General features: G+C 36.4%; 1 protein-coding gene across 4 annotated transcripts; it reads left to right on the plus strand.

Moving 5' to 3' along the window:
* Positions 1–2996: 2996 nt before the first annotated feature.
* On the plus strand, positions 2997–25701 carry LOC103499130 (protein RIK). 4 transcript variants are annotated; one of them, XM_051087656.1, is made up of 12 exons: positions 3003–3326; positions 3717–3882; positions 5335–5433; positions 5596–5630; positions 5716–5791; positions 7704–7826; positions 7915–8001; positions 9844–9973; positions 10084–10192; positions 11331–12018; positions 24870–25089; positions 25308–25701. In XM_051087656.1, exons 1-12 carry the CDS (start codon positions 3241–3243, stop codon positions 25430–25432), a joined length of 1944 nt encoding a protein of 647 aa, XP_050943613.1. In that variant the 5' UTR covers positions 3003–3240; the 3' UTR covers positions 25433–25701. The 4 variants fall into 4 exon arrangements, with proteins under 4 accessions (XP_050943614.1, XP_016902522.1, XP_050943613.1 ...); XM_008462032.3 differs by having other exon boundaries at positions 3005–3326; positions 9883–9973; XM_051087657.1 differs by lacking the exons at positions 24870–25089; positions 25308–25701 and adding an exon at positions 24331–24676 and having other exon boundaries at positions 2997–3326.
* The last annotated feature ends 1044 nt before the right edge of the window (positions 25702–26745 follow it).

Here is a 26745-nt window from a genome sequence, read left to right on the forward strand (position 1 = left end):
ATTTTATAACACTTATAAGTTAGACAACTAATCTGATAACATTCATCTATCATGTTTTATATAACATAAAAATTATATAGGTTTTTAATTTGTTATTTTTATCTAACCGAATCAAATCAAATCAAATTAATTTTAAATGAAAAACTAAATAATTAAGCAATCAACAATTTAAGGAAATCATTTAAAACGAACTACACAATCGTGTTGGCATGCATAAAAATTACATAGTAAGTGACCGTTTAGATCATGCCAACACGATCGTGTAGTTCGTTTTAAATGATAGAAAAAAGACTTCAAACTTAAATAATCGTGTTGACCATGGTAAAAGATCGTGTTGACAATGGTAAATGATCGTGTTAAATATGGTAAGCGATAATTTAGGTCATGCGAACACGATCTTGTAGTTCATTTTAAACAATGGAAAAAATGCTTCAAATTTAAACAATCGTATTGACCATGGTAAACGATTGTATTGACAATGGTAAACGATCGTTTAGATCATATCAAAATGATATTTAAACTATCTTGATATTCTTGAATATGAGGAAGATGAAATAGCTTTATAGAATCTTGCTGAAAATGGTGAAGATGAAATAGGAGATTTAAACAAAAGAATAAATCGTTTAAAAATTGAAGAAAGAAAATTTGGAAGAGAAGATGAATAAATCACAAAGAAGAAAAAGAAAGAGAAGTGACAAATTGTCCACAATATTAAGAAAAAATCCGAAAATTATGAAAATATTTTACAGGTTTCATGGACTTTTCATTTTTATTACATGACCGTAAATATTTTTGGGTTTTGTTACATCTATATAAATTAACCTTAATTTAATTAAACCAATTTAATCACATTAGATTAAATTAAATTGAAATTAAATCATATGCAATTTATATAAAACTATAACAATTATATCATAATTTTCATGAAAATTCTAAACGTGCACACTGCATAAATTATATGAACTATAATATACGATCGATGCATGTATCTTATGGTGGGAGTTTAAATATATATGATATACTATATGCATAAAGATTTAGTTTAATAGGGCGCTTACAAAAATAGAAAAAAAAATTATGATAATAGGACCCATGTCACTGCATTTTCGAAATTGCAAAATTAGCAAATTTAAAAGCGGATAGTCCTTTGATAGTTATTTAACATATCTAATTACTTGTCATATTTGTTATATTTGTAATATGAAAAAAAATGTTATGGTCTGCCTTTTTAAAATTTTTTTATAATCTGATGCAATTTTAGAAACCTACACTCATAATGCATGATTAAAAAAAACTCATAATGCATGATTAAAAAAAAGCTCAAATCGGATGATTTTGGCCATTTTCAATCAAAAAACTAAAATTATTATAGTAATAATTAATAATTGGCCTTGAACCGAACCTGTAACGATTCAAAATGGCCCAACCCAACTTGAGTTGGCTTGAACCGGACAAAATTGGTTGAAAACCTGCTGAACCGGCCCAGAATAGCTGACCAAGCCAAACCGGTTCGACAGAACCGGACCAGCAGTCTTCTTTAACCTCCAGCAGATGAATCTGAATAAGAACATCCCAGATTCCTCTGTTTTGGCCAGCTTTGTATACCATCCGTTCAGCTCGAGATTCCCACCAATTTACAACTCCAATGACTCTCAAATTTTTACATAAATTTGACTACACATTAAGAACAATTACAACTTTACGTTGTTTGAAAAATTGCCAAAAAACAGTGGGTTTTCAATTTAAGCATCCATGAACATACAACTCAAAATTAACACCATCGAAAGTTCTAACCATGTTCTGATACCGATTGTAAGTTAAATTAACATGTTAGTGTAAGAGAATCAAACTGGAGAAAATTAAACTGGTAAGAAAATTGAGATAAATTAAAATTTTAGAACGAAACTCAAAATTCTTCCACAATTATAAATGAAATTTGATAAAATCTAGTTATGAACAACCACAAAAGTCTTATCTACTCATTTTTGAACTTGAAACAATGTCGTGGGACCTTTTAAAATATCAATCTGAGAGTTTTCCCGGAGGAAATAATATGAACACAGTGAATTTTCTCTAAAATTCAACTAAGTTTAATTCCCCTTCAACACATAGCCAAATGTATTTAGTTTAGCTATGGTTAAGTGTAGTGTACCCCACCTCATCAAAGCATGTATGTTAATCACTTTATACTTTGAAATTGAATAATCCCACTAACTTCACCATAGGTTGACTTTTGACTATCAGATTTTTGACACTTCTAAAATTTCAAAAATGTTAACAATTTAATTAAATAATTAATGAATTTAGTTGATTAATTTTTTAATTAATTTAATTAAATAATAATAAAATAATACATAATTAATTAATCTATTTAATTAATTCCATAATATATATTATTATTTTACCATCATTAATCTAGATCGATCCAATTAACCTAATTTGAATTTTCAATATTCACATCTTATTTAAATCCCAATTAACTCTCAAGTTGTAATTGTTAATTATATCAGATGTTTGTTTGCATATAACCTTTGGCATGGTTCCTTAACAAATGAACATTACATGTATTGAGCAAATACATGCAAAACAAGAAATGAACAGGAAGAAATAGGAAACTAAAAATTTATTGCTATGGGTATCGAGGACAATGAATGGCGAACCGAATTGTATGAACAATGGTAAATGTCCTTTATATATATTCACTATTACAGATCAATCCTCACAATAAAAACTATGTATGAAAGCAAAATTTGAAACGTTGGTCAAAATTATCTTAAAATAGAGTAGGTCTCACTCATTTTAAAAACATAATTAGATTGATCAACCAACACTTGTTTAAATTTACATTATCTGATTCTAGATTTCCAATCATGTACGATGAACACTACTAAACGAAATCAAATGAGTCCCCCTCTCCAAATTACCATTCATTTATTAAAATACTCATGCTGAAATCATGGTCTTAGATATGTTGAGATGACAATTGCACATTTGTAACGACAAGGGTATTTCGTCATTTGATTTCTCTAATTATTATTGTTATTATTATCTTATTCCTTAGCATGAGGTGAAATTGCCTCCATGCCTATGCGCATCATCAAAGAGCCGGTGCCCGCCGTGAGCTTACTGTCGTTTTCATCTCCGAGCAACTGAACGAGGACGCTCCGCTTTGCACCATCTTCTCCATCACGCTCCCGATTTCGACTCTGAAGAATAAGAAGAAGATCTTCTCGTTTTCATATGACGGAGGACAGTGGCGTTAGGGTTTCATCCGACGAACCCATTGCAGTTCCCATTATCGATTCCTCTTCTCAAACCAAGCAAAGGTATTTCTCATCTCTCCATATCCTATCGTACTTGATTTCCCTTCTTGTTCGTTTCATTTCCTTGGAAAAAATGAGCGAGATCTTGGTTGTATTGTTCTGGATGATGTCGTCGTTTGTATTGCTCTGTTGTCATAAGATCTATCGTTTTACTCGTCTCTAAATTTGATTTGAGAGCGTCTGATGAAATTAACCTTAGTAGTAGATATGGGCGTTTAAAAATTAGGTTAGTTCTAGTTCATCAATTATTGAATTCTAGAAATGAAAAACTTCAAAAGTAGAGCATCCAGGAATAAACACAAGAGTTGATATTTTAATAATTATCGCTATCTGTACTGTGTGAATGTGTGTGTTTTTCTTTTTCCAATTATTGTATATGTTTAACATTCGCAGAAAGAAAAGAAAGTGGGACCAACCTGCGGAATCCTTTCTTTCTACTGCTACTGCATTTCCGGGGGTTCTTCCATCATACAACCAGACGCCACTTGGCGGAGTTGCTGTCACCAGTGTGGCGGCGCTGGTGCAAGTTTCTCCCATCAACTGTGCAACCTTAACCCAGGTGATTTAATATATTGTTACTGTGATATACAACCTTATCTGTACAAAATTATGGGGGGGGGGGGTGTTTGGGGCATTGAGTTGAAGATGTAGAATGTCTGGAGTTCATATGTTCATGTGTTTCTAACTTTCTACGCATGATTTTATTGATTCTTTTTAGGAAACATATATTATTTAAAAGGGAAACATGCCTCTTTTATTAGATAAAAATGAGACTAAAGCTCATAGTATAAGAGAGTTATACATTGAACAAAAGAACCTAATGATTAGTAGGTGCACTCGAACATCTCAACCAAGTTGACACCCTTTTAGCACCCTCATTATATCCAAAGTGAACGATACAAGCAATGACAGGGCCAAACAAACAGTCTTTACAGCATAAGATATTAATACTTGGAAAACAAAGAGACAATCCTTGACAAAACAGAAAACTATTGAATCTGTTAAGGGTCTATCAAAAAGCAAGTGAGACGATCAATCATCACCCATTCATAATTAAGCTTAAGAGATAAAACGCTCCAATTTAGGTTCAACTCTGAAATGCTGTAGCTGTCAAAGTCTTTACAGAGAACCCCTGGTGTTTAATGTTGGATAAAAAAACCCCTCCATCGAAGTATAAAAAAAAATTGAGATGAAGTTTGTGAGGGTCTTGAAACGTTTGAGGAGAGTAATGAGGGGGAGAGAAGCAAAAAAAAAAAAAAAAAAAGAAAAAAAAGAAAAAAAAAAGAAAAAAAAGGGGAAAAAAGTGATATTCAAGAAGAGTTATGATATCAGGGCTACTGTGCAGATGTCATGTATCAAGGCTATCTCAGCGGGCCAAACGCTGAGTTGGTACCCAACTCATCTCATCTCATCTCATCTCAAAAAGGTTCAAATAGCCCCATAGTGATATATAAAACAGCCATAGGTCATTTCAGATTCTTTGAATCTTCGTACAAATGTTTTCTTATCTTTCATGCGGCTTCAGGATTTACAGAAATCCTACATAGAATTTCTGCATCTATCAGTTGTGCTCTATTATTCCTTGTAATCCAAAGATACCAGAGGAGGGAATTTGAAGCAGTCCTTCATAGCATGCTTGGTGTTGTGTGTGTTTTTGTGAACAGGTCACACAAAGATATGTAGTGTTAATTATTAATAATTTATTAATTTATTATAACCATTCATACATGTTCATGATACCCTGTTTTTTGTTTGAAATTTGAATTTATATCAGTGTCATTGTTGTTGGTGTTCTGTATTGGCCTATGTTAATTACTACCAAGGGTTGCTGACTGATAGCAATTTGATGTTACTAGGCTTTGTTCATATTATTTTCATTGTGATTGCGTAGATGTGTGACCCTTGAGAAACTTTTCTTTGGATAACCAGCGAAATTTAAATGTCATCTGCATGCACCTCTTTTTTCTTCCTACAACAATAAGGTTTATGATATTTGCACGTCTTTTTTTAGTCAAAGATTCAAGATGAGTTAATAGCAAGAGAAATATCAATAAATGACGCGGAGCCTTCTGTTCGGTACAAGCTCACAAAGCGTCAGACGCAGGAGGAGGTGAGTGATTTTTAGGGTATGCCTGGTTAGAGTGTTTGATAAATTTTCGTTTCGTATGAATTGTTTCCTTCAATCAACCTGGTCTTTCTTGTTCTTCATTTATTTTTAATTTTTTGGTTTTTTTGTAACATTGTTTTCCCTGCTATGTCACTTTACATGCAGATTCAAAGACACACTGGCGCCGTGGTGATAACTAGGTCTGAAAGTAATTAAAGTCAATTATGGTGGAATTTTTTTTTTTATGATGTACTCTTTTGAAGTAAACTTTGATTACACTTGCAGGGGCAAGTATCATCCTCCCAACACGCCTCCAGATGGTAACAAGCCACTTTATCTTCACATCTCTGCAGGAGCCCATGTAAGTAGGATTCACTGATTCTCTGGCCTGCATCATGAAATGAACTATTTCTACTAGCTTCTATCGACTATCGTGACTCGTGTTAAGAAACCATGACAAGTAGTATAAGGTATCCCCATTTTCCCTCTTTAGAGCCCCATGTCTGGTGTGTAAGAGCTTGGAGAAGCTGCTCGTGAGGGACTAATGTACTCAGGAAGGCAAAAGAGCTCACCACTGGTAGAACATTGGTAATCCCATTTACCTGGTAGGGTTGGAATTACAGAATTTAAAGGGCTTGTAATAGGGTGTTATTTGCAAATTGGTTTTGGCATTTTCCGCTTGATTCTTCTTCCCTATGGTTCAGGATTGTCCTGAGCAAGTATGATCGTGATTCTTTTGATTGGATGTTGAGTGGGCTTAGATATGTTGAGAAATCAGTGGGAAAAAATTTCTATTGAGCTCCCTTTTTCTTGATTGGATTTTATGTGTGGTCGGTGTTGGGTATGGTACTTATTTCTGGAGGATAGATCATAGATGTCCAACAAATACTATCTTTGAGCAAAACCCCTCTTTCCCTCTAGAAAGAAGGGCGAGTCCTTTTTCGACTTCCCTTTCAGCTTCAGTAGCAAGGATTTGGAGCTTATTGATGAGTCATCCAAGCTTGAGAGGCAGAGACTTCTTGAGCCTTTAGAAACAGACCTCAATGCTGTATTCCAATGCGAGGAAGATCCAAATTTTAAATATCTGCCCTTTGCTACTCGTTCTTTTCCTCAGTCTTGGGAAATTCCAGATCATCTAAAGTCAATAGTCACTGATTGCGGACTTATTCTAGTTTGAATCTTCAGGGTTTAATTGAAGCCGCTCCAGTTGTTGGACCATCCTTTGTCTTTCCCCGATTTCTCTCGCGTGTGTGAATAAGTAAAAGCCTTGCTGTTTGGCGTAGTTTGCTTGATATTGTTTTTGTTTTTGGTCTCCATTTTTCTGGCTGGCCAAAGGGGGAGCTTCTGCGGGGGAGTTCTTTTGGATTCAGATTCTGTTTGTTTTGGAAGTTTTATTCAAGTTTCTGTGGGTTCTGGATGGTTTCGATTTGAGGCAGCCGGTTGCTTCTACTTGGTGCTACTCTTTCTCCATTCATCTTGAAGATTTAGGCGTGCAAGTTTTTATTCGAATGGGCTCCTCTTGAGGGAGTTTTTAAGTTTTGCTTTGTGTTTAGCGTTTTAAGGTTGTTTTGTCTTTGAAAGGCTTTGTTTTGCTCATTACTTTTCTGGTTGATTTCAATTCATAGGTTGCCATATTCTATGGTGCCCAAGTATAGTTTTGCCCAAGTTCTCTTTGCTCTCAGTATAATATTCTTGTACTTTGAGCATAAAATCTCACTCAATTTTATTAGAAAAAAGGCTTGTTTCTGTTTAAAAAAAACACTACCTCTCCCGATGAATTTGAGAGTCATAAATTTTCCAAGAGAACAATTCACGGCGCACCTCGTCTCTCGGCATGTAGGCAGATGCAACTTACCAGCATCAAAGAAACTGAAGTTTTCATCAAAAGCTTCTCCATCAAAACTAACGTCAAGGTTTTTCTTGTACCTCACACATTAATTGTCAAACTCCTGAACTCCTACAGTCCCACTATATCTCCCACTTTCTTCCCCGCCTTTGGTTTCTTCTTTCTCTTGTGTCTTATATATGAGCTAAGAGCCTAAGACACGTACTTCCGTGGAGCCACTAGTTACAATTGCAAATGTAGAGGATCATGAATCAATTCAGATGGTTCTCTGTTATTGAGTGTTGTTCTTCCATTCTTTTGTGCTCTGATATTGTATTTTCTTTAGATTTGCACTACTTTACCATCTTTTCTATTCTTGGAGACCTGGTAACTTTTTCCTGTACAGTTTTTTCTTTAAGTATAATAAACATAAACGTTAACTCTGCAGCTGAAAGATATGGCTGAAAGGATTTTAGCTGTTGATCGAGCTGCTTCCATGGTTGAAGAAATGCTTAGACAGGGTCAGAGTTTGGCACCATCGTCTTTTAGTTCTTTAAACAAAGAATTCAAGGTATGATTTCAAATACTGCACTGCCAAGTTCTATTTGCAAACAATCAGTTGGGGTTTAGTGCTAATCATTCATTTTGTAATTAACCAGGTTAATCAGCCATTAAGCACAAGTGTGTTCTTGGGCTTTGACACAGATCCATCTGTGAACATTGCTGCTCGAATACGGGGACCAAATGTAAGTTTTCTTTTGGGTTCTCCATGCTATTTATTGTAGAACTCAAGGACACTGTCTTACAACCTATATGACAGATCAAGATGCTATTTCGTATAGATCTTGAACTTGAAATTAAGGGAAAAAGATTGTATAATTACTATCGTATTTAAGTTTAATTTACATAAAAAAATTGATTAAAGATAATCAAATCCATAAAAACCATCAAAAGGTGGAGGAGGTATCCCTGAAAATTTGTCCATTTCTCTCACACTGAAGAGTTTAGATTGACACTCTGTTAAAAGCAAGCCATAGAAGCTTCTGGGGACCATGAAACTGACCCATAAAGCTGGAGGCTAGGAGATCATTAATGTTGTAAGACATAAAAAAACATCAGCCAAAAACCTCTAACATAAAGTTCAGATAGCATTAATCGAAGGAGCAAAAAGTAATTTAATGACCCAGTAGCATTAGAAGAATGAATAACACACTATGAAGGAGAGAGAAAAAACGACATTCAATTCTTCCAAACGAGTGTAAAGATTGTTTGTAGTTGGACCTTTTGAGTGCATCAAGTTCCCCATCAAAGAACTCGTGGTGAAAGATGAAGAGCCCAAAACCAAAACCAAAACCAAGAGTCATTCATATTCCTCAAGTTAATTGAATATAAAAGATTGGATACATTACTCCATTCCACAATTTCAATCTCATAGTTCCGTTCCTCTACTGGCCCAAATCCCATGCAACCTCAAAAAAGAAGAGTTTCAACCTTTAGCCAAAGTCATGCCAAACCACGTTGTTGTGACCATTTCCAATCCTACTTTGTATTCGATTTCCAATTAGAGCAATAATGTTGCTAAGAAATGCCCAAGAAGATTTTGACATCTCAAAATGGCAGTGGGCATAAACACACAATACCCCGAAAATAAATTAAATAATACTTGAGCAGTTAAGCCACAATCAGTTGGTGCCAAAGAGCATTTTTCTGATGTAGAAAACACCAAACCCATTTAGCTATGAGAGGCCTCGTTTATATGCCTAGACTAACGATTCCAAAACCTTCCAAATGTTAAGGAAGCTCTAATGAACTATGTTGGTTTAAAAAATCGTATCCTCTTGCTTCACAACTAAGAACGTACAGTTGGTACAACATTCTCTTATATTTTTTTCCCTTTCTCCATTATTCTTTATTTAATTGATGAAATGATGCATTTTTTATAACTGCTTATGATGTTCGCAACTGTATGACTTCAGTTATTACTGGAATATGTACCATGTAGAATTAGTACAATATGTGTGTGTATGTGTGTGCATGCATGCATGCATGTATGTATGTGTCTATACATACAATATGGTAGGAATATTTGCATAGTCATTATAATTTATAAACTCGTAGAATCTATAGATTCTTGTAAGGGCTGAAAAGTATGGACACAGACACGATGCAAACATCATGTCACGTCATTGATGTAAAAGTTTAAATGCTTATGCTTTTGTTGTCATTGTTATGTCCAATTTTAAAGCTAATTTAAATGTTCTAGTGGTTCTCTTCTACCCGATAAAGCTTAATGTCCCACCCGAAACACAAATCTCGATTAGAAAAAGGTTTCACTTCAAATGTTACTCTCTCCTCTACACACCATTTTATGGGTTTTATCTAGTTAAAAGGAATTGTCGCATTACAGATTTATTATTTGCACCATTTAATCATATATTGTAGCCATTTGCGATGTCACTGTGTCATACCGGATCATGCACTATTTCTTTTTTGCTAATTGTTCTTTTGAAGTTTATACTTTTGTTTCACATATTCAAGGTGTGAGATGCTAATGTTTTAAGCTTTCCATCTCCAAACATCTGGGGGAGATTGTCTTTTGTTTTTGGTGGTTTGTTTTTTTTGTACAGGACCAGTATATAAATCACATAATAGCTGAAACAGGAGTAACTGTCTCTCTCCGAGGACTTGGTGCGGGAAGTACTGAAGGTGCATGTGAAGGTATTTTTGACTATAAAAGACTCTTACCACATTATAACTGACAAGAGAGGACTGTGAAGTGCTATTTTATCATCCACTTCGAATTAGAACAGTATCTCCCATTTTTGCAGAACCATTGCATTTATTCTTGTCAAGCAACAATTCCAAAAATCTTGAAGATGCCAAAAATTTGGCTGAAGACCTGATGGATACAATCGGTAAAGAATTTGGCATCTCAAGGTAATTGGATTTTGTGTTTTATTCTTTGTTTTCTACTGGAAAGTTCATTGGATTCTGATCTATTCATAAGCATTTGAAGAGAAGGCATATTAACCCTTTCTGAAAAAAGTCAAAGTCCAGGGGCATGTAATCCTTTTCTATTTCCTACTTTTATGACCTCAGAAGGCTGAAACTGCAGCTAATTTCTATCTATAAAGTGATTTGTATCAACAGTCTGTAGCTTTACTGTTCAAGATAATTTTTATTATTTATTTGCTATTTTAGTTAGGGTTATTTGTTAATGTTACTATTGTTGTTAGAATTGCCCTACTTTTATTTATTTATTTTTTAATAAGAAATCAGGGACTTCCGTTAATGAAAGAAAAGATGCATACCGGGACAACGAGAAAACAATCCAAAGCCAAGTGCATCCTAATTAGTTCCTTCAATTGGTGTGAATGAAATAGGTGTTATAGTTTATCCTAAAAAGGGTGTTATGATTACAAGAATTTTTGAGAGGAGCACCGAGTATAAGTTTACCTTGATCCATGATAAGTGCTAAGATCTTTAACCATCATGAGTTGCTCGTGAGTTGTTGGCCTAGTGGTCGACGAGGGCTACTGATGTAATAAAGGACCTAGAGGAAATGGGTTAAATAGGATTTAATTTTCTGTGAGATCTGGTCCTTAATGAGGTTCTATGTGTTGTTTTTGGCTTTGGTATCAAAGTTTTTTTGTGATTGTTCTCTAGGTAACAGTAACATTTTACTTAATTGGAATTTCTTTCTTGTGTTATTCTGGGGCTTGTTTTCTGTATGTTCTTATATATACTTTCATTTTTTTTCTCAATGAAAGTTGTTAATTCTATAAAAAGAAGTATTGTAAGATTACGTAGGTTGTCTTGTGAGCTCAGTTGAACTGCACACCAGTGACCTAGAATTCTCATGGATAGAAAAAATGTGTTGAAGTATTTTTACTCTGTCGTGTTGATTTTATACTTCACCTTTCAGAGATCAGGTTAAGCATTTCAGCCTATTTTTGTGTACTATATCATTCTTATGGACAGTGAAATCATTTAATTTGTTGTTGCTTGAGCTGTCATTGTATATTTGTGTTAACTATTAAGGTATAACTTTCGCCGATGTTTCCAACTGTTTTAGGGTTTCATCATGTAAGGTTTATAGTGCTGTTCCACCTCCACAGCAGGTTTATGGAGCCGTTCCACCTCCCCCACAGGTGTATGGAGCCGTTCCTCCTTGCCCACAGGTGTATGGAGCCGTTCCACCTTGCCCACAGGTGTATGGAGCCGTTCCACCTCCCCCACAGGTGTATGGAGCTGTTCCACCTCCGCCAAAGGTTTATAGTGCTGTTCCACCTCCACTACTTTGTTCAACACCACAGTTCGCAAGAGTTGAGAGCTTGGAAAATGAGCCGACTACAAGTTCAGCTTCAAGTCTGATCTCATCAGCTTCTCCTACCATAGTCTCACCTGTTTCTTCAGTTATACCAGGAGTTGCTCCTGTCATCGCTCAAGGTTCAATATTACAATCTGGACTGCCTCAGTCTCAATCAACTGCCATTAGTTATACCAAGCCACTTATATCTGGCGGGACAAACTATAATGGATATAGTGGAATATATCCTCAAGCAACACCTTTGCAGCAAGTTGCCCTTGCCCTTAAACAAGTATCTTCAACTACCACGCCTGTAGCTGTCCCAAACAGGCCAGCACTGAGCGTGTCAAATATGAAAGTTAACTCTGATGCAGAGAAAGAAAAACGACCTAATCAGAGACGTAAATTTCAAGAGCTACCAATTTGTGTGCAGGGTTCCTCAATAACCAATCAGGTATTAGTTTATTCCCTCTTGTTTGAGCATTTACCACTTTATTTGTTTTGTATTTTGAGCCATTCGAAAAGGATCATTGAGGAAGAACAAGCTTTTCAAGTGTGAAGGTTGTGACCTGTTTAATGCCAATCCTTGCATAAATATATCAGAATTACAGCCAATTACTTTGAGTTAAGCAAGCTGACTTGTAGCTTTGATAATAGAAAACTGGATAATAATGTGGACACGTGCTTGAATAAGTGTCTGAGCTGAAGAGTTCATTTTGAAAGTTCTTCGGCAGGGTTTTGTGTGAATTGCGTCAATTTAAAGTGATAGGGTTTCTGCCTTGCCTCGTGATAGAACTCATTCTATTAATTGCTAATAATAAGAGTGATTCAAACAAAGTATTGCTAATAATAAGAGTGATACAAACAAAGGGAGTATTTGAGAGCTCTTGTTTCTCCCGTGAGTATATTACCCAACCAAGCCAAAAGGTCTATCTCATAATCATATTAACCGAACAGGCCAATAAATACCTCCCACTGTTACACTCTAGCCTATTTGTCATTCTTCCTCTCCTATTGCCCAAGCTTTTATAGCATGCACGGGGCCTTCTTGGTTAAATGGCTGTGGCATTTTATTTTGGGAGACTGGCATTTTATGCCATAAGGTTGTTGGGAGTTTGTGTATGCATGGTATGGTCTCCAATCCTTATTGCTGGTCCTCTGGTTGGGGTCCAAAAGTAGATTTAGAATCCTACGGAAATCTATTGCTTAAAGGTTTCCACTTTTCTATTAGTTCATTTAGTTTAGTTTAATGTGGGTGATGGGTCTTTTACATATTTTTGGAAGGAGAATGGTAGGGAGATAGACTCTTCTTCCACTGTAGTTTGTTCCCTCTCATCTCCATGGTCTGATAGACCACCTATTATTTTACAATACAGTAGAAGGGGAGAGAAAGGGAAGACTCGTGTCAAGGAGAGCTTAGGCAATGAGAATGGAGACCACAGTGGGGCCAGAGTTAGAGAATATGCTATTGTTATTGTTATAGGAGGGAAGGCAGAGAGAGAAAAGGGGGATCATTTTGTGTAAGGTTTTTGTTTCATCCTTGAGAGAGAGGATAAAAGAAAAGGAGAGAGTAAGCAAGTTCTTCTACTTTTCCTTTGAGTCTTTAATGAATTGATCATCGAATCAATTCTATATTGTAATCCTTTGCTACTATCAATTGAATAAGAACACTCTTACTCGACGTTCTATCATATTGGTATCAGAGCTTCTTTTCCCTGGGAAATCGAAAGAAAATGGCATAGAAGAAACACATCGAAGAAATATTGGAGACGTTCGATCAAGAAATTTTGGGAATCTGAGTGGAGTTGCACAAATAACTTGCTGTCAAGAGAACCTGATGTCCTTAACGAAAAGTATTGAGAGGTTGGGAATTCAAGCTGAGAGGCAACAACTGCTGTTGAAGTACATCGAAAGTATGGCGAAGGAAAAATCGGTGATAATCAGAGGAGTAATAGAAGTAATAGAATCTACAAGTCAAGGACCAGCAATGGAAAGTACAATCGAAGGAGGAAGTATGTTGATGAAAGGAACCAAAAGCAAAGGAACCAAAAGCAAAGGATGGATGAAGAAAATAGAAACTCAAGAGAATCCAAGTGACCGAAATAAGTTCAAGAAGCTCGAGATGCTAGTATTTAGTGGTAACGATCTCGATTCGTGGCTGTTTAGAGCTGATTGGTATTTTCAAATACACAAACTAACCGATTGAGAGAAATTAATTGTGGTGGTTATTAGCTTTGATGGAGTGGCATTGGATTGGTATCGATCGCAAGAAGAACGTACGTGATCCTTTCAAAGATTGGGCGGAATTGAAGCAACATTTGTTAGTTCGTTTCCAATCAGTTAGAGAAGGTTCTATCTGCGGACAATTCTTAGCGATCAAACAGGATACAACAGTGGAGGAGTATCGCAATCTTTTCGATAAGTTAGTAGCACCATTACCGCAATTACCAAAGGAAGTATTAGAAGAAACCTTCACAAATGGGCTTACTCCATCGATTAAGTTGAGGTTGAGTGCTGGGAACTGGTTGGGCTGGCACAAATGATGAAATTGGCCCAACGAGTGGAGAATTGGGAAATCACTTGAAGATAGGCAAATTTAAAGGGGAATATTAGAGGTAAGGCCCAAATTAACTTTTCCATTCATAAATTTGTTAATTCATCAAATGTGAATGAGAATAGATCTGGAAACAATTTTCCTACGAGAACGATAACTTTGAGAGGGATGACGGTTAGAGAAAACTGGCGAGAAGGTTCAGCGAAAAGACTTTATGATGTGAATTTCAGGCACAGAGGGATAAGAGGCTTTATTTTTGATGTGATGAACGTTACTATGCTGGCCATAGATGTAAAGCTAAAGAACAGAGAGAGTTGAGAATGTTTGTGGTTCGGGAGAATGACGAAGTAAAGATTATTGAAGAAGATGACTAGGAAAGGAATAAGGAGATGAAATTACTGGAATAGAAGAAGAAACAAGATCAATTGTAGAATTATCCATAAACTCTGGTTGAATTGTCTAACCTTGGAACTATAAAGGTGATGGGGAAGATTAAGGAAGAAGAAGTAATAGTGTTGATTGATTGCGGTGCCATCCACAATTTCATATCTGTAAAGGTAGTGGCATTTTGCAATTACCAATGAAGGAAACCTCTAACTATGGAGTTATATTGGGGTCAAGGACTACAATAAAAGGAAAAGGGGTGTGCGAGGCAGAGGAACTATTATTGAATGAATGGAAAGTAGTGGAGTCCTTTTCACCATTGGAGCTTGGGGGAGTAGATGTTATTTTGGGAATGCAGTGGTTGTATTCTTTGGGGGTAACTGGTTATTTGGGGGTAATTGAGATGGACCGGGGGAACCTTACTATGACTTTCTATGATGGGAATCACAAGGTAGTGATAAGGGGGGATCCTAGCTTAACCAAGGCTAGAGTAAGCTTAAAAGGACAATGAAGTCATGGTGTGATTTTGACCAAGGATTCCAGATTGAATGTAGAGCCTTGGAAGGTGGAATGACATTAGCAGAATTATATGGGGTAGATGAGGTGCCGACTGTGCGAGAATCCATTTCAACATTGTTACCAAAATTTGAAGATGTATTGGATTGGTCAGAAGAATTACCTCCAAGTAGAGGTATTGAGCATCATGTCCACTTAAAGAAGGGTATAAACTTGGTGAATGTAAGACCCTATAGATATGCATATCAACAGAAGACAGAAATGGAGAAACTGGTAGATGAGATGTTGACTTCTGAGGTAATTTGCCAAAGTATCGGTCCATACTCTAGTACAGTGCTGTTAGTGAAGAAGAAAAACGAGAGCTGGAGGTTTTGTGTAGATTATCGAGCTTTGAACAATGTGACCATCCCTGATAAGTTCCCTATTTCGGTAATTGAAGAGCTGTTTAATGAACTAAAGGGTGCAATGTTTTCGAAAATTGATATAAAGGCAAGGAAATACAAGAGTGGCCCATCCCTACGAATGTAAGAGAAGTGAGGGGGTTCCTAGGCTTGACTGGGTACTACAAGGGCTTTGTACAAAATTATGGAACTATGGCTGCTCCTTTAGCACAGTTATTGAAATTAGGAGCTTTTAATTGGTAAGTGGAAGCTCAAGAGGCATTCATGAAGTTACAAAATGCAATGATGACACTGCCCATACTAGCATTGCCTGACTTTAACTTGCCATTCGAGATTGAGATAGATGTTTCAGGATATGGAGAGGGAGCTGTATTCAAGCCAAGAGTCCTATAGCATACTTTAGTCATACACTGGCAATGAGGGTTTGAGCAAAACCTGTGTATGAGAGAGAACTAATGGAAGTGGTACTGGCAGTACAAAGATGGAGACCAGATTTGTTGGGGAGGAAATTTGTGGTTAAAACAAATCAACGTTTCTTAAAGAAATTGTCTAACAAAGAGTCATTCAACCCCAACACCAAAAATTGACTATACATTTGAGGTTGTCTACAAACCAAAGGCTGGAAAACAAAGCTGCAGATGTTCTATCGAGAATGCCTCCAACAGTACATTTGTACAACTTGACTGCCCCAACATTACTAGATTTGGTTGTTATAAAAGAGGAAGTGGAGAATGATACTAACTTAAGGAAGATAATTGTTGGTCGGAGAAAAATGGAGTGACTAATTATACCATACAACATGTAATGTTGAGGTATAAAGGAAGACTGGTAATATCTAAGTGTTCAACATTGTTACCTACTATTCTATACACATATCATGATTCAGTCTTTGGGGGATGTTCTGGATTCTTGTGGACTTATAAAAAGATTGACAAGAGAGTTGTATTGGGAAGGAATCAAACAAGATGTAAAAAAATATTGGAAAGAATGTTTGGTTTGCCAACGCAATAAGTCACTGGCCTTGTCTCCAGCAGGGTTGCTGTTACCATTGGAGATTCCATATAACATTTTGAGTGATATTTCAATGGATTCCATTGATGGACTACCTAAGGTCGCAGGTTTGAAATGATTCTAGTGGTGGTAGATAGGTTGAGAAAATTTTTTGGCTTTAAAGCATCAATATATTGCTAAGACAATGGCTGAAATTTTTGTGAAAAAAATAGTGAGGTAGCATTGTTATCCTACGTCAATAGTATCTAATAGAGATAAGGTGTTTCTTAGTAACTTCTGGGATGAAATGTTTCAATTAACTGGAACAAGATTGAGCAGAAGTTCAGCATACCATCTGCAGACTGATGGGCAAACGGAGGTACTAAACCGAGGAGTAAAGATTTATGTGTTGCTTTTGTGGGGAGAAATCGAAGGAATGGGTGAAGTGGTTGCACTGAGCAGAGTATTGGTATAATACCACATACCAAAGATCAATTTGGTGTCACCCCATTCCAAGCTGCCTATGGTCGCTCACCACCTCCGCTAATTTACTATGGAGATGTTGAGACATCAAACTCTACACTTGATGAACAACTGAAAGAGAGAGATGTCACTTTAGAAGCATTGAAGGAGCACCCAGGGTTGCCAAGATAAGATGAAGAAATATGCCGATCCGAAGAGGAGGCATTTAGAGTTTCAAGTGGGAGAGATGGTATTCCTAAAAATTTGGCCATGCTGACAAGTGTCTCTAAGGAAGAGAAGAAATGAAAAGCTTTCTCCAAAGTTTTCGGGCCATACAAAGTAATTGAGAAGTCAGATCAGTTGCTTTCAGATTAGAATTACCAGCTGTAACTGCTATACATCAGGTGTTCCATGTCTCTCAACTCAAGAAGATGTTAGGGGAGCATACCAAAGTGCATTAGATAGTTCCATATATCTCTGAAACTCATGAATGGAGGGCTGTGCCAGAAGAAGTATTTGGTTATAGAAAAATGCTTCATCGGAGTGTGGGAGGTATTGATCAGTTGGAAGGGTTACCGCATGAAGCTACATGGGAAGTTTGTGATGATTTCAAACAACCATTTCCTGACTTTCATCTTGAGGACAAGGTGGATTTGGAGGAGGAATGTAATGATAGACTACCTATTATTTTACAATGTAATAGAAGGGGGAAAAAAGGGAAGGCGCGTGTGAGGGAGAGCTTAGGCAGTGAGAATGGGGACCATAGTGGGGCCAGAGTTAGTTAGAGAATATGTTATTATCATAGGAGGGGGGGGGGGGATCATTTTGCGTAAGGTTTTTGTTTCATCCTTGAGAGAGATGATTACAGAAAAGGAGAGTAACTTCTACTTTTCCTTTGAGTCTTTTACGAAATTGGTCCTTGAATCCAATCCATATTGTAATCCTTTGCTATTATCAATTGAATAAGAACACTCTTACTTGGTGTTCTATCAGTGTCATTCTGTGGTCTTTGTTTTGCCTTCTACCAACAATCTTTCTCTCTTTCTTTTGAGTTTCATTGTCTTTTGTTTAATATGAAACGGAGAAACATTATGGATTTGTTGATGCTTACGCAAGAGGGAATGTGCAAGTTTGATGTCTTGATCCTTCCAGGCTTTTCTCCCTAGTTCTTCCTTTTGTTGTTTGTTGCAGTGCTGCAAATACTTGGTAGGATAACAGAGGATCTTGTTCACATTCTTGAGAGTTAAGCTTGTTTGGTGAACCCCTAATATCAAATTCTTAAGCCTTCAATCAATTTGACATAATCCAAGGCAAAGGATTAGATTTGGATTACCCTTTGATGGAAGATCAAGAGATAAGGAGAACTAGTCTTTCAATCGAAGTTCGAACATTCCACAAGCAAGGTGATCAAACTTATCTAAATGTCCTTAGCATGCAACCTTGAATCAAGAATTGCAAATATTGGTGATGAGACTTTATCATCTACCAGAGAATTCTCATTGATTGAAAACCCCCAAAATCTCATAATCATCAAAATTAACATGCTACTTTAGTCTCCTTAATTGAGTTAACCTCCTCTTGAAATGGGAAATTGGGTACGAGGTTTCACATTTCTTTTTAGGCTTCAATGTGTATAAAGGACTATTTGTAAATATCCTTTAGGTCTTATTTTGTTAGTCTTCTTTTTTAGTGTCTGAATCCTTTTGTTGGTTTGTCTTTTTGTACCACCCTTTATATTGTTTGATTTATTTTCCAGCTTGGTGTTTCTAACTATATTTTTTAAGAAACAGTAGGCTTTCATTGATTATATGAAATGGGATACCAAAAAAGTCATTGATAATAACAATAATATGAAGGTTTGGTTTCTATCCAACAAAAGAACATTAATAAACATAACTAACCTCTCCCGTGAGAGACTTGCACTTTCTTACCTTTACTTCCTTCCATACCTGTTCTATCATTCCTCCTATGAACAGTAATATCAGAAGGCCTATTAGCTTATTGTTTTGGAACTTGAAAGGCGATTTGTTGCCTTCAGTTTCCTTCTTCTGTTTTGTTATAAATGTTTTTGAGTCTTATCTAAAAAGACATGCTAAGGAGTCTAGAGTTGAACTGATCCATTGGTTTGGTTATTTCATCTTAAATAACCCCAATATAGAGTGAAGAGGCTGGACGTATCTGATAGACCTCCTATTATTTATCAATAAAGTAGAAGAGGAAAGAAAGCTTCAGCACGTGTAGAAGGAAAAGGAAAGTGTAAATAATGAGTAGAGTCGGTTATAAGCTAGCATAAATAGGCTTTTGCTGAGTGGGGAAGTCAGTTAGAGTTTTCATATTTAGTTGTTATCTATTTCATCCTTGAGAGATAGGATAACAGAGGAGTGCTCTAATACCGAATTGAGTTCTACTTAATTCGTTCTACTGCTTTCGTGAGATTGTAACTGAAATTACCAATCTTTCATACTTTCACTAAGCTTCTAGAGTTGATATTCAATCCGGTTCCCAACAAATTGGTATTAGAGCATGTTAATTTTGGGAAGACGATCGAGAATGGTTCAAACACGAATCGAAGAACGGTAGGAGACCTTCGAACAGGAAATGCTTGGAATCAGAAAAGAAACAAGCAAATTATTGAAGAGAACCTAAGCGAGTTAACGAAGAGCATCAATATGATGCGATTACAAGTCGAGAAGCAGCAACAGTTTTTTTTTGTGATTTATGGAGACGACGGCGAAAGAGAGATTGATGATGAGTGAACGCATAACAGAATCGAGGATACACGTGATTCTACAACCACGGAGATGAAAGAAGGAGAAGTCTCGTTGAGCAAAGATACCGAAGGTGAGAGGTGCGAAAAGATAAGAGAATATGATGAAGGAAATAACAAACGCAACAAGTTCAAAAAAGTAGAAATGGCAATCTTCAATGGAAAGGATTTCGATTGATTCATGTCTGTTTTGCATATTTCCAAATCCATAAGCTTACTGATTCTGAAAAAATGATAGTAGCAATAAGAAATTCTGAAGGACCAACGTTAAAATGGTATAGATCTCAAGAGGAGCCTGAGAAGTTTACTGATTGGGCGAATTTGAAGGAAAGGCTATTAGTTTGATTTCAGTCGATTAGAGAAGGGTCAATATGTGGCTGATTTTTGAGAATTAGGCAAGAAACCACGGTAGATGAATATTGAAATGTATTCAATAAATTGGTGGCGTGGTTGAAGAAACCTTTATGAATGGATTATTGTCCTGGATAGAAGTAGAGGTCGAATTTTGTGAACCGCTTGGGTTGGCACAGATGATGCAATTGGCGTAGAGGGTAGAGAATCGGGAGATTATACGAAATGAGGCAAATCTGAAGGGTGTTCTGGAGGAAAATGCCAATTCTACCCTTCATCTAATACTAAACCTAATTTGACCACGAATTCGAGTGATAGTAAGAGTAATACGACTTTTCTGATGAGAACTATTACTATAAGAGGAGTTGCGACGGGAGAGAATCGAAAAGAAGGGCCATCCAAGAGATTATCTAATGTCGAGTTTTAAGCAAGGAGAGAAAAAGGTTTATGTTTCCAATGCAATGAAAAGTATTCCTTTTATCATAATTGCAAGGCAAAAGAATAGAGAGAGCTTCAGATGTTTGTGGTGAAAGAAGATAATGAAGAACTGGAAATTATAGAAGAAAAGGAGATCTAGAAGAAAGAACTGAACAATGTAGAAGTAACTGAGAAGAACAAAGCAATTGTGGAGTTGTCCATCAATTCAGTGGTGGGATTGTCTAACCCCGACACTACGAAGGTGAAGGAAATAGTTCACGATAGAGAGGTGATTGTGGTCCTACGCACAACTTCATCTCTGAGAAATTAGTCAATGATATGCAATTAGTTACCAAGGAAACTTCTCATTATGGAGTCATCCTCGGATCTGGAACAACCATATAGGGAAAGGGAGTGTGTGAATCAATAGAACTACTACTCAATAAATGGAAAGTGGTTGAGGATTTCTTACCATTAGAACTTGGAGGAGTAGATGTTATATTGGGAATGCTGTGGTTATATTCCCTAGAAATGACAAAAGTAGATTGGAAGAATCTAACTATGACATTTGTGCATCAAGGCAAGAAGGTCATCATAAGGGGAGACCCTAGTTTAATGAAGACTAAAGTGAGTCTTAAGAACATGATGGGAACGTGGGGTGAATGAGATCAGGGTTACCTAGTGGAATGCATAGCATTAGAAAGAGGAGGAACACTAACCAAAGGAGATGATATTGAAGAAGTGTTGATCGTGGAAGAATCCTTATCCGGCCATACAGATATGCATATCAACAGAAGGTGAAATTGGTGGAAGAGATGTTGGCATCAGGGGTGATAGACCTAGCACCAGCCCGTACTCGAGTTCGGTATTGTTAGTTAGAAAGAAAGATGGACGCTGGAGATTTTGTGTTGACTATAGAGCATTAAACAGTGTTACAATTTCGGACAAATTCCCTATAGCGGTGATTGAGGAACTATTTGATGAGTTAAATGGTGCGTCTTTGTTTTCAAAGATTGACTTGAAGGTGGGATATCATCAAATCAGAATGTGCGCAAATGATATTGAGAAGATGGCCTTTAACACATGAGGGTCATTATGAATTCATGGTGATGCCATTCGGGTTGACCAATGCACCTGCTACATTCCAATCTCTAATCAATACCATCTTCCAACCGTACCTAAGAAAGTTTATACTGGTTTTCTTTGATGATATCTTAGTGTACAATAGAGATTTTGAATAAGATATGCAACACTTGAAGCTGGTATTAGAAGTCTTGAGAAAGAATGAGCTCTACGCTAATAAGAAGTGTAATTTTGCACGTGCACAAGTGGAGTATTTGGAACACATAATTTCAGGTGAAGGAGTTGAAGTAGACCTGGAGAAGATACGAGCAATAAAGGAGTGGCCGGTTCCTACTAATGTTAGAGAAGTCGTGCTTCCTAGGCCTGACTGGGTATTATCGAAAGTTTGTGCAATACTACGGATCAATAGCAGTAGCCTTGACTCAATTACTCAAACTTGGGGCACTTAAATGGTCAGTGGAAGCTTAAGAAGCTTTTGTTAAATTGCAGAATGCTACGACGACTCTTCCGGTTCTAGATCTGCCTAATTTCAGTAGGCCATTTGAGATAGAGACGGATGCATCGAGTTATGGTAGGGCAGTCTTAATCCAAGATAAACGACCTATTGCATATTATAGTCATTCTTTGGCTATAAGAGATAGAGCAAAACCGGTGTACGAGAGAGAATTAGTGGCAGTGGTCTTAGTGGTTCAGAGATTGAGACTGCATCTACTTGGGAGGAATTTTGTAGTAAAAACTGATCAATGTTCGCTGAAGTTTTTATTGGAACAGAGGGTGATTCAACCACAACATTAGACATGGATAGCCAAATTGCTTGGTTATTCTTTTGAAGTGGTGTACAAACCAGGGCTGGAAAATAAAGCTGCTGGCGCCTTGTATAGAATGCAACCAACTATCCATCTTATAACTTGACTGCCCCAACCTTGATTGATTTAGTAGTGATTTAAAGAGGAGGTTGAGAAGGACGACCATTTAAGGAAAATAATATCTGAGTTGGAGGAAGCAGAAGAAGGCTCAGAAGGGAAGCATTCAATACAGCAGGGAATGTTGAAATACAAAGGCAAATTGGTGATTTCTAAATCATCAACGTTGATTCCCACTATTTTACATACATATCATGACTTGGTGTTTGGAGGTCATTCGGGATTCTTGAGAACATACAAGTGCTTAACTGGTGAACTTTATTGGGAAGGAATAAAGCAATATGTCAGAGTGTATTATATGCCAGAGAAGTAAACAATTAGCCTGGTAACCAACAGGTTTACTATTGCCCTTGGAAATTCCCAACAGTGTTTGGAACGATATCTTAATGGATTTCATTGAGGGGCTGCCCAAGGTCAATGGTTTTAAAGTGATTTTTGTGGTGGTAGATCGATTTAGCAAGTATGACTTATTTGTGAAGGAAGTGGTAAGACTCCATGGCTACCCTCTGTTGATAGTTTCGATAGAGACAAGGTGTTCTTTGAGCAACTTCTGGAGAGAACTGTTTAGATCGGCAGGTTGCATACCATCCATAATTGGATGGCCAAATTGAAGTAGTGAATCGGGGGTGGAGAGTTATTTACGTTGCTTCTGTGTAGAAAGGCCAAAGGAACGGGTGAAATGGTTACATTGGGCAGAATATTGGTACAACACGACGTACCAAAGATCTCTGGGGTCACCATTTCAGAAGGTTTATGGCCAATTACCTCCTCCTCTAATAAACTATGGAAATTGAGAAACCCCAAACTGAACACTTGACGAACAATTGAAGGAGAGAGATGTAGCTTTGGAGGCCTTGAAGGAACACCTTAGAATTGTTCAAGAAAAAATGAAGAAATATGCGAATTTGAAGAGATGAGAAGTAGAATACCAAGTGGGAGACGGTATTTTTTATGATAAGACCTTATCAGCAAGTATCTTTGAGGAAGAAAAGAAATGAGAAGCTGTCTCTCAAATTCTTCGGACCTTATAAGATAATTGAAAGAATTGGGCTAGTAGCATACAAGCTGGAGTTACCTAGTAATATGGCCATCCATCTTGTGTTCCATGTACTGTAATTGAAGAAGATGCTAGGTGAGCATAGTGAAATCCAACAGGAAGTGTATGGGTTCTTGAAGAATAAGGTGGGAGGTTGGGATGTGCTGGTCAGTTGGAAGGGGCTGCCAAAACATGAAGCTACGTGGGAGAATTATGAAGAATTTCAGCATCAGTTTCTAGAGTTTCACCGTGAGGACAAGGTGAATTTGGAGAGGGAATGTAACGATTGACCTCCTATCATTCATCAATACAGTAGAAGAGGAAAGAAAGCTTCAGCACGTGTAGAAGGAAAGGAAAGTACGGAAATTGTAAATAACGAGTAGAGTCAGTCATAAGCTAGTATAAATAGGCTTTTGCTAGATGGAAAAGTTAGTTACAGTTTTCATATGTTAGTTGTTATCTGTTTCATCCTTGAGAGATAGGATAACAGAGGAGTGCTCTAATACTGAATTGAGTTCTACTCAATTCGTTCTACTGCTTTCGTGAGATTGTAACTGAATTACGAATCATTCATACTATCATTGAACTTCTAGAGTTGATATTTAATCCGGTTCCCAACAGTATCTTGATGCAAATGTATATTTTCTTTTGATAGAAATATTGATATTGTGCATCTGCAAAGTCTTGAATAGATATGGTCCGTCTCTTATTCTGAATTTTAGCTGTAGCTCGTAGTCTAGAGTTGCATATTTAATGACGTCAATCTTTCTTTGCCATTTCTGCACCTCGTCAATTGTAATATTACGTCACTGCCTTTGTTCAGAATGACCTATTTTCAATATGCAGCTTGTCTTTGGCTAACCTTTGTGCTTAATGTTACAGGTATTATCTCTGACTTTTGAAGCTTTACAGGCTGAAGTTCTTGGACCACATTGTTGGAACATTGGTTTGTTTTGTATCACAGGAACTGATGACTATTAATGCTCTCAAATATCTAACAAGGAACGAAATGTCGCGTCAACTATGTTTCCAGTGATATTTTGTCTTCTTCGTTTCTCACCTCTTTGTTTCCATGCAGTGATATTTTGTCTTCTAGTCATCTCCTTAGGCCTTTTTGTAGCTATACCCTTGGTGTCCTGCTCTCGTGATGTAGAAATTTCCATTTCTCGTGTTTTGATTTCTGTCAACAGAGCCGTTTTCCAATGATTTAAATCACATTTTAGTTTAACGACGTTTTGACATATCCACCACATTTTAGTTCAATGACCATTTTTCAAATTGCCATTTTATGCATGATTTGATCGCTAATTTACAAGTCAAATGGCTTTATAGATGATCATTGCTCCTGTAGGCTTTTTGCAATGTCTGATTTGGAATTGGTCCAATTATATTGTATGTTCCCCTTCTAATTCCACTTACAGGATTCAGAACTTTCGAACAACCCCTCAAACAAAGCCAGTGTGAAAAGTGTGTCAAATATGCCAGCTCCTAGGAAGCTTGTTCCGTCCAATGGAATGGGACCACCTCGACCTCGATCCATGCCACCTCCACCCACACCAGTAAAATTTACATCAACAGTTAAGGTCATAATGCAAGATAAGGAACTTTCGTCGGACACCATTAAACACGATGTTATCTCAGGTGGGAATACTCGTCTGTCTGTCTTCGACGTTGACATATGTAACCAATCATGCAATAACAATATTCTCTGCTCCTGTCATTTTATTTTATTTTCATACATTCTCTGCGCCTGTCATTTTATTTTATTGTATTTTCTTAAATTCTTTGCGACAAAGATATCATTTAATCACTTTGCATTTTGATTTCTGCTTGTGATACTGTTTGATAATTGTATACAGATACATTAGTGAAGCTAATGGAATATGGTGAAGAAGATGATGATTCGGAGGAAGGGGTTGAATCATTGAACAGCGTTAACACTACTGGTGCCATAGCAATTCGAAAACCTTTTTGGGCCGTGTAGAAGTTAAAACATTGTTCATTAGTGAGTGAACATGTTCGTCATCTCCTATATACTAATTTTGTTGAAGACATGGTGATGCGTTTCAACCTCTCATGGAACATGGTTAGGCAGCGTGGGGAGTTTATGGGGATTTTAGATAAATTGTTGATGAGGGTTTTAGTATTGTTAGGAAATGTTGTAAATTAGTAGTTATGTAGTTGCATACTAAGATATTACATTGTAAGCTTACACATTAGTTGAGTATAAATCCGTTCGAAGCTTGACTGCTATATCTCAAGATCAATGCAATTATTTAACAACAAAACAAAGAAACAAAACAGTGGAAAGTACAGGTTTCGGCTTTTCTTCACTGCATAATAAAAAACATTGTCTTGAACTAGTCGTTGCTCTAGCTTTTGGATGAATGCAGTGATTTAATTGAAGAGGATGTCAAGAAGGAAGTCACCTTCTTCTTCTCTCCTTTTTCTTGTTTTAATTTTATTTTTATATTTCTCTCTCTCTCTTTCTTCTGATAATGTTAAAAAAAAAGAGGAAAAACTATCTTTTTAGATATGTACTTTTGATTTTTGAATTTAAAAAATATATCTTTCTAGTCTCAAGTTTATTCAAATAGGTTCAGTTGGCAGGTTTTCAAAACTTTTGTTATTAGTTGCAGAACTTTTAAAAATATGTTTGTCCTCGAGTAATTTTTTTATCATCATTTTAAATAGTTATGACATTTTAAGGAGGATAATTTTTAAAAATTATCTCATAAAACAAACAAGTACATTCTTTTGATAATCGCTGGAATAACTATTCTCAGTCCATCGACCCATCTTGGACAAAATCGACAACGGATACCTCATCAAAATATTAATAATTTTCAACTTGGATTTTTCTGCATCACAATAATTTTTAAAAATTATCTCATAAAACAAGTACATTCTTTGCTAGTTTTATTCAAAACCTTATCCACACCATTTTTGACAATGTACCCAAAAAAAAAATAGTCTATCTGTGACAAATAGACCTAATAGCCTAAAATGAATACATTGTTGGTATGTGTATTGGCTTGTAATTATTTTTACTTCTTTGTATTATAAGTGGAGAAACTTTTTAAATAACAAAATTTTTGAAAATATTTACAAGGAAAGATTATCCTTTTGGTCCTGAGTTTTGAGGAATGGGTGCATTAAGTCCCTTGTGTTTTAAATTGGTCAATTTAGTCCCTAAATTTTAAATAATATGTTTAAATATCCTTCTATTGGAAAAGAAACATTAAATTTGAACATGAATTTGACTAACTGTTCAAGTGGCGTGATGGCTTCAAAAGA

This window comes from Cucumis melo, chromosome 7 (assembly GCF_025177605.1).
Source record: "Cucumis melo cultivar AY chromosome 7, USDA_Cmelo_AY_1.0, whole genome shotgun sequence".
NCBI lineage: Eukaryota > Viridiplantae > Streptophyta > Magnoliopsida > Cucurbitales > Cucurbitaceae > Cucumis > Cucumis melo.

Excerpts from the sequence above, each read along its gene's own strand:
- LOC103499130 (XM_051087656.1), top strand. The coding sequence starts at position 3,241 with ATGACGGAGGACAGTGGCGTTAGGGTTTCATCCGACGAACCCATTGCA. Across the intron at positions 3,327-3,716 it reads TCTTCTCAAACCAAGCAAAG|AAAGAAAAGAAAGTGGGACC; the intron begins GTATTTCTCATC and ends TAACATTCGCAG. Across the intron at positions 12,019-24,869 it reads GTTCCTCAATAACCAATCAG|GATTCAGAACTTTCGAACAA; the intron begins GTATTAGTTTAT and ends TTCCACTTACAG.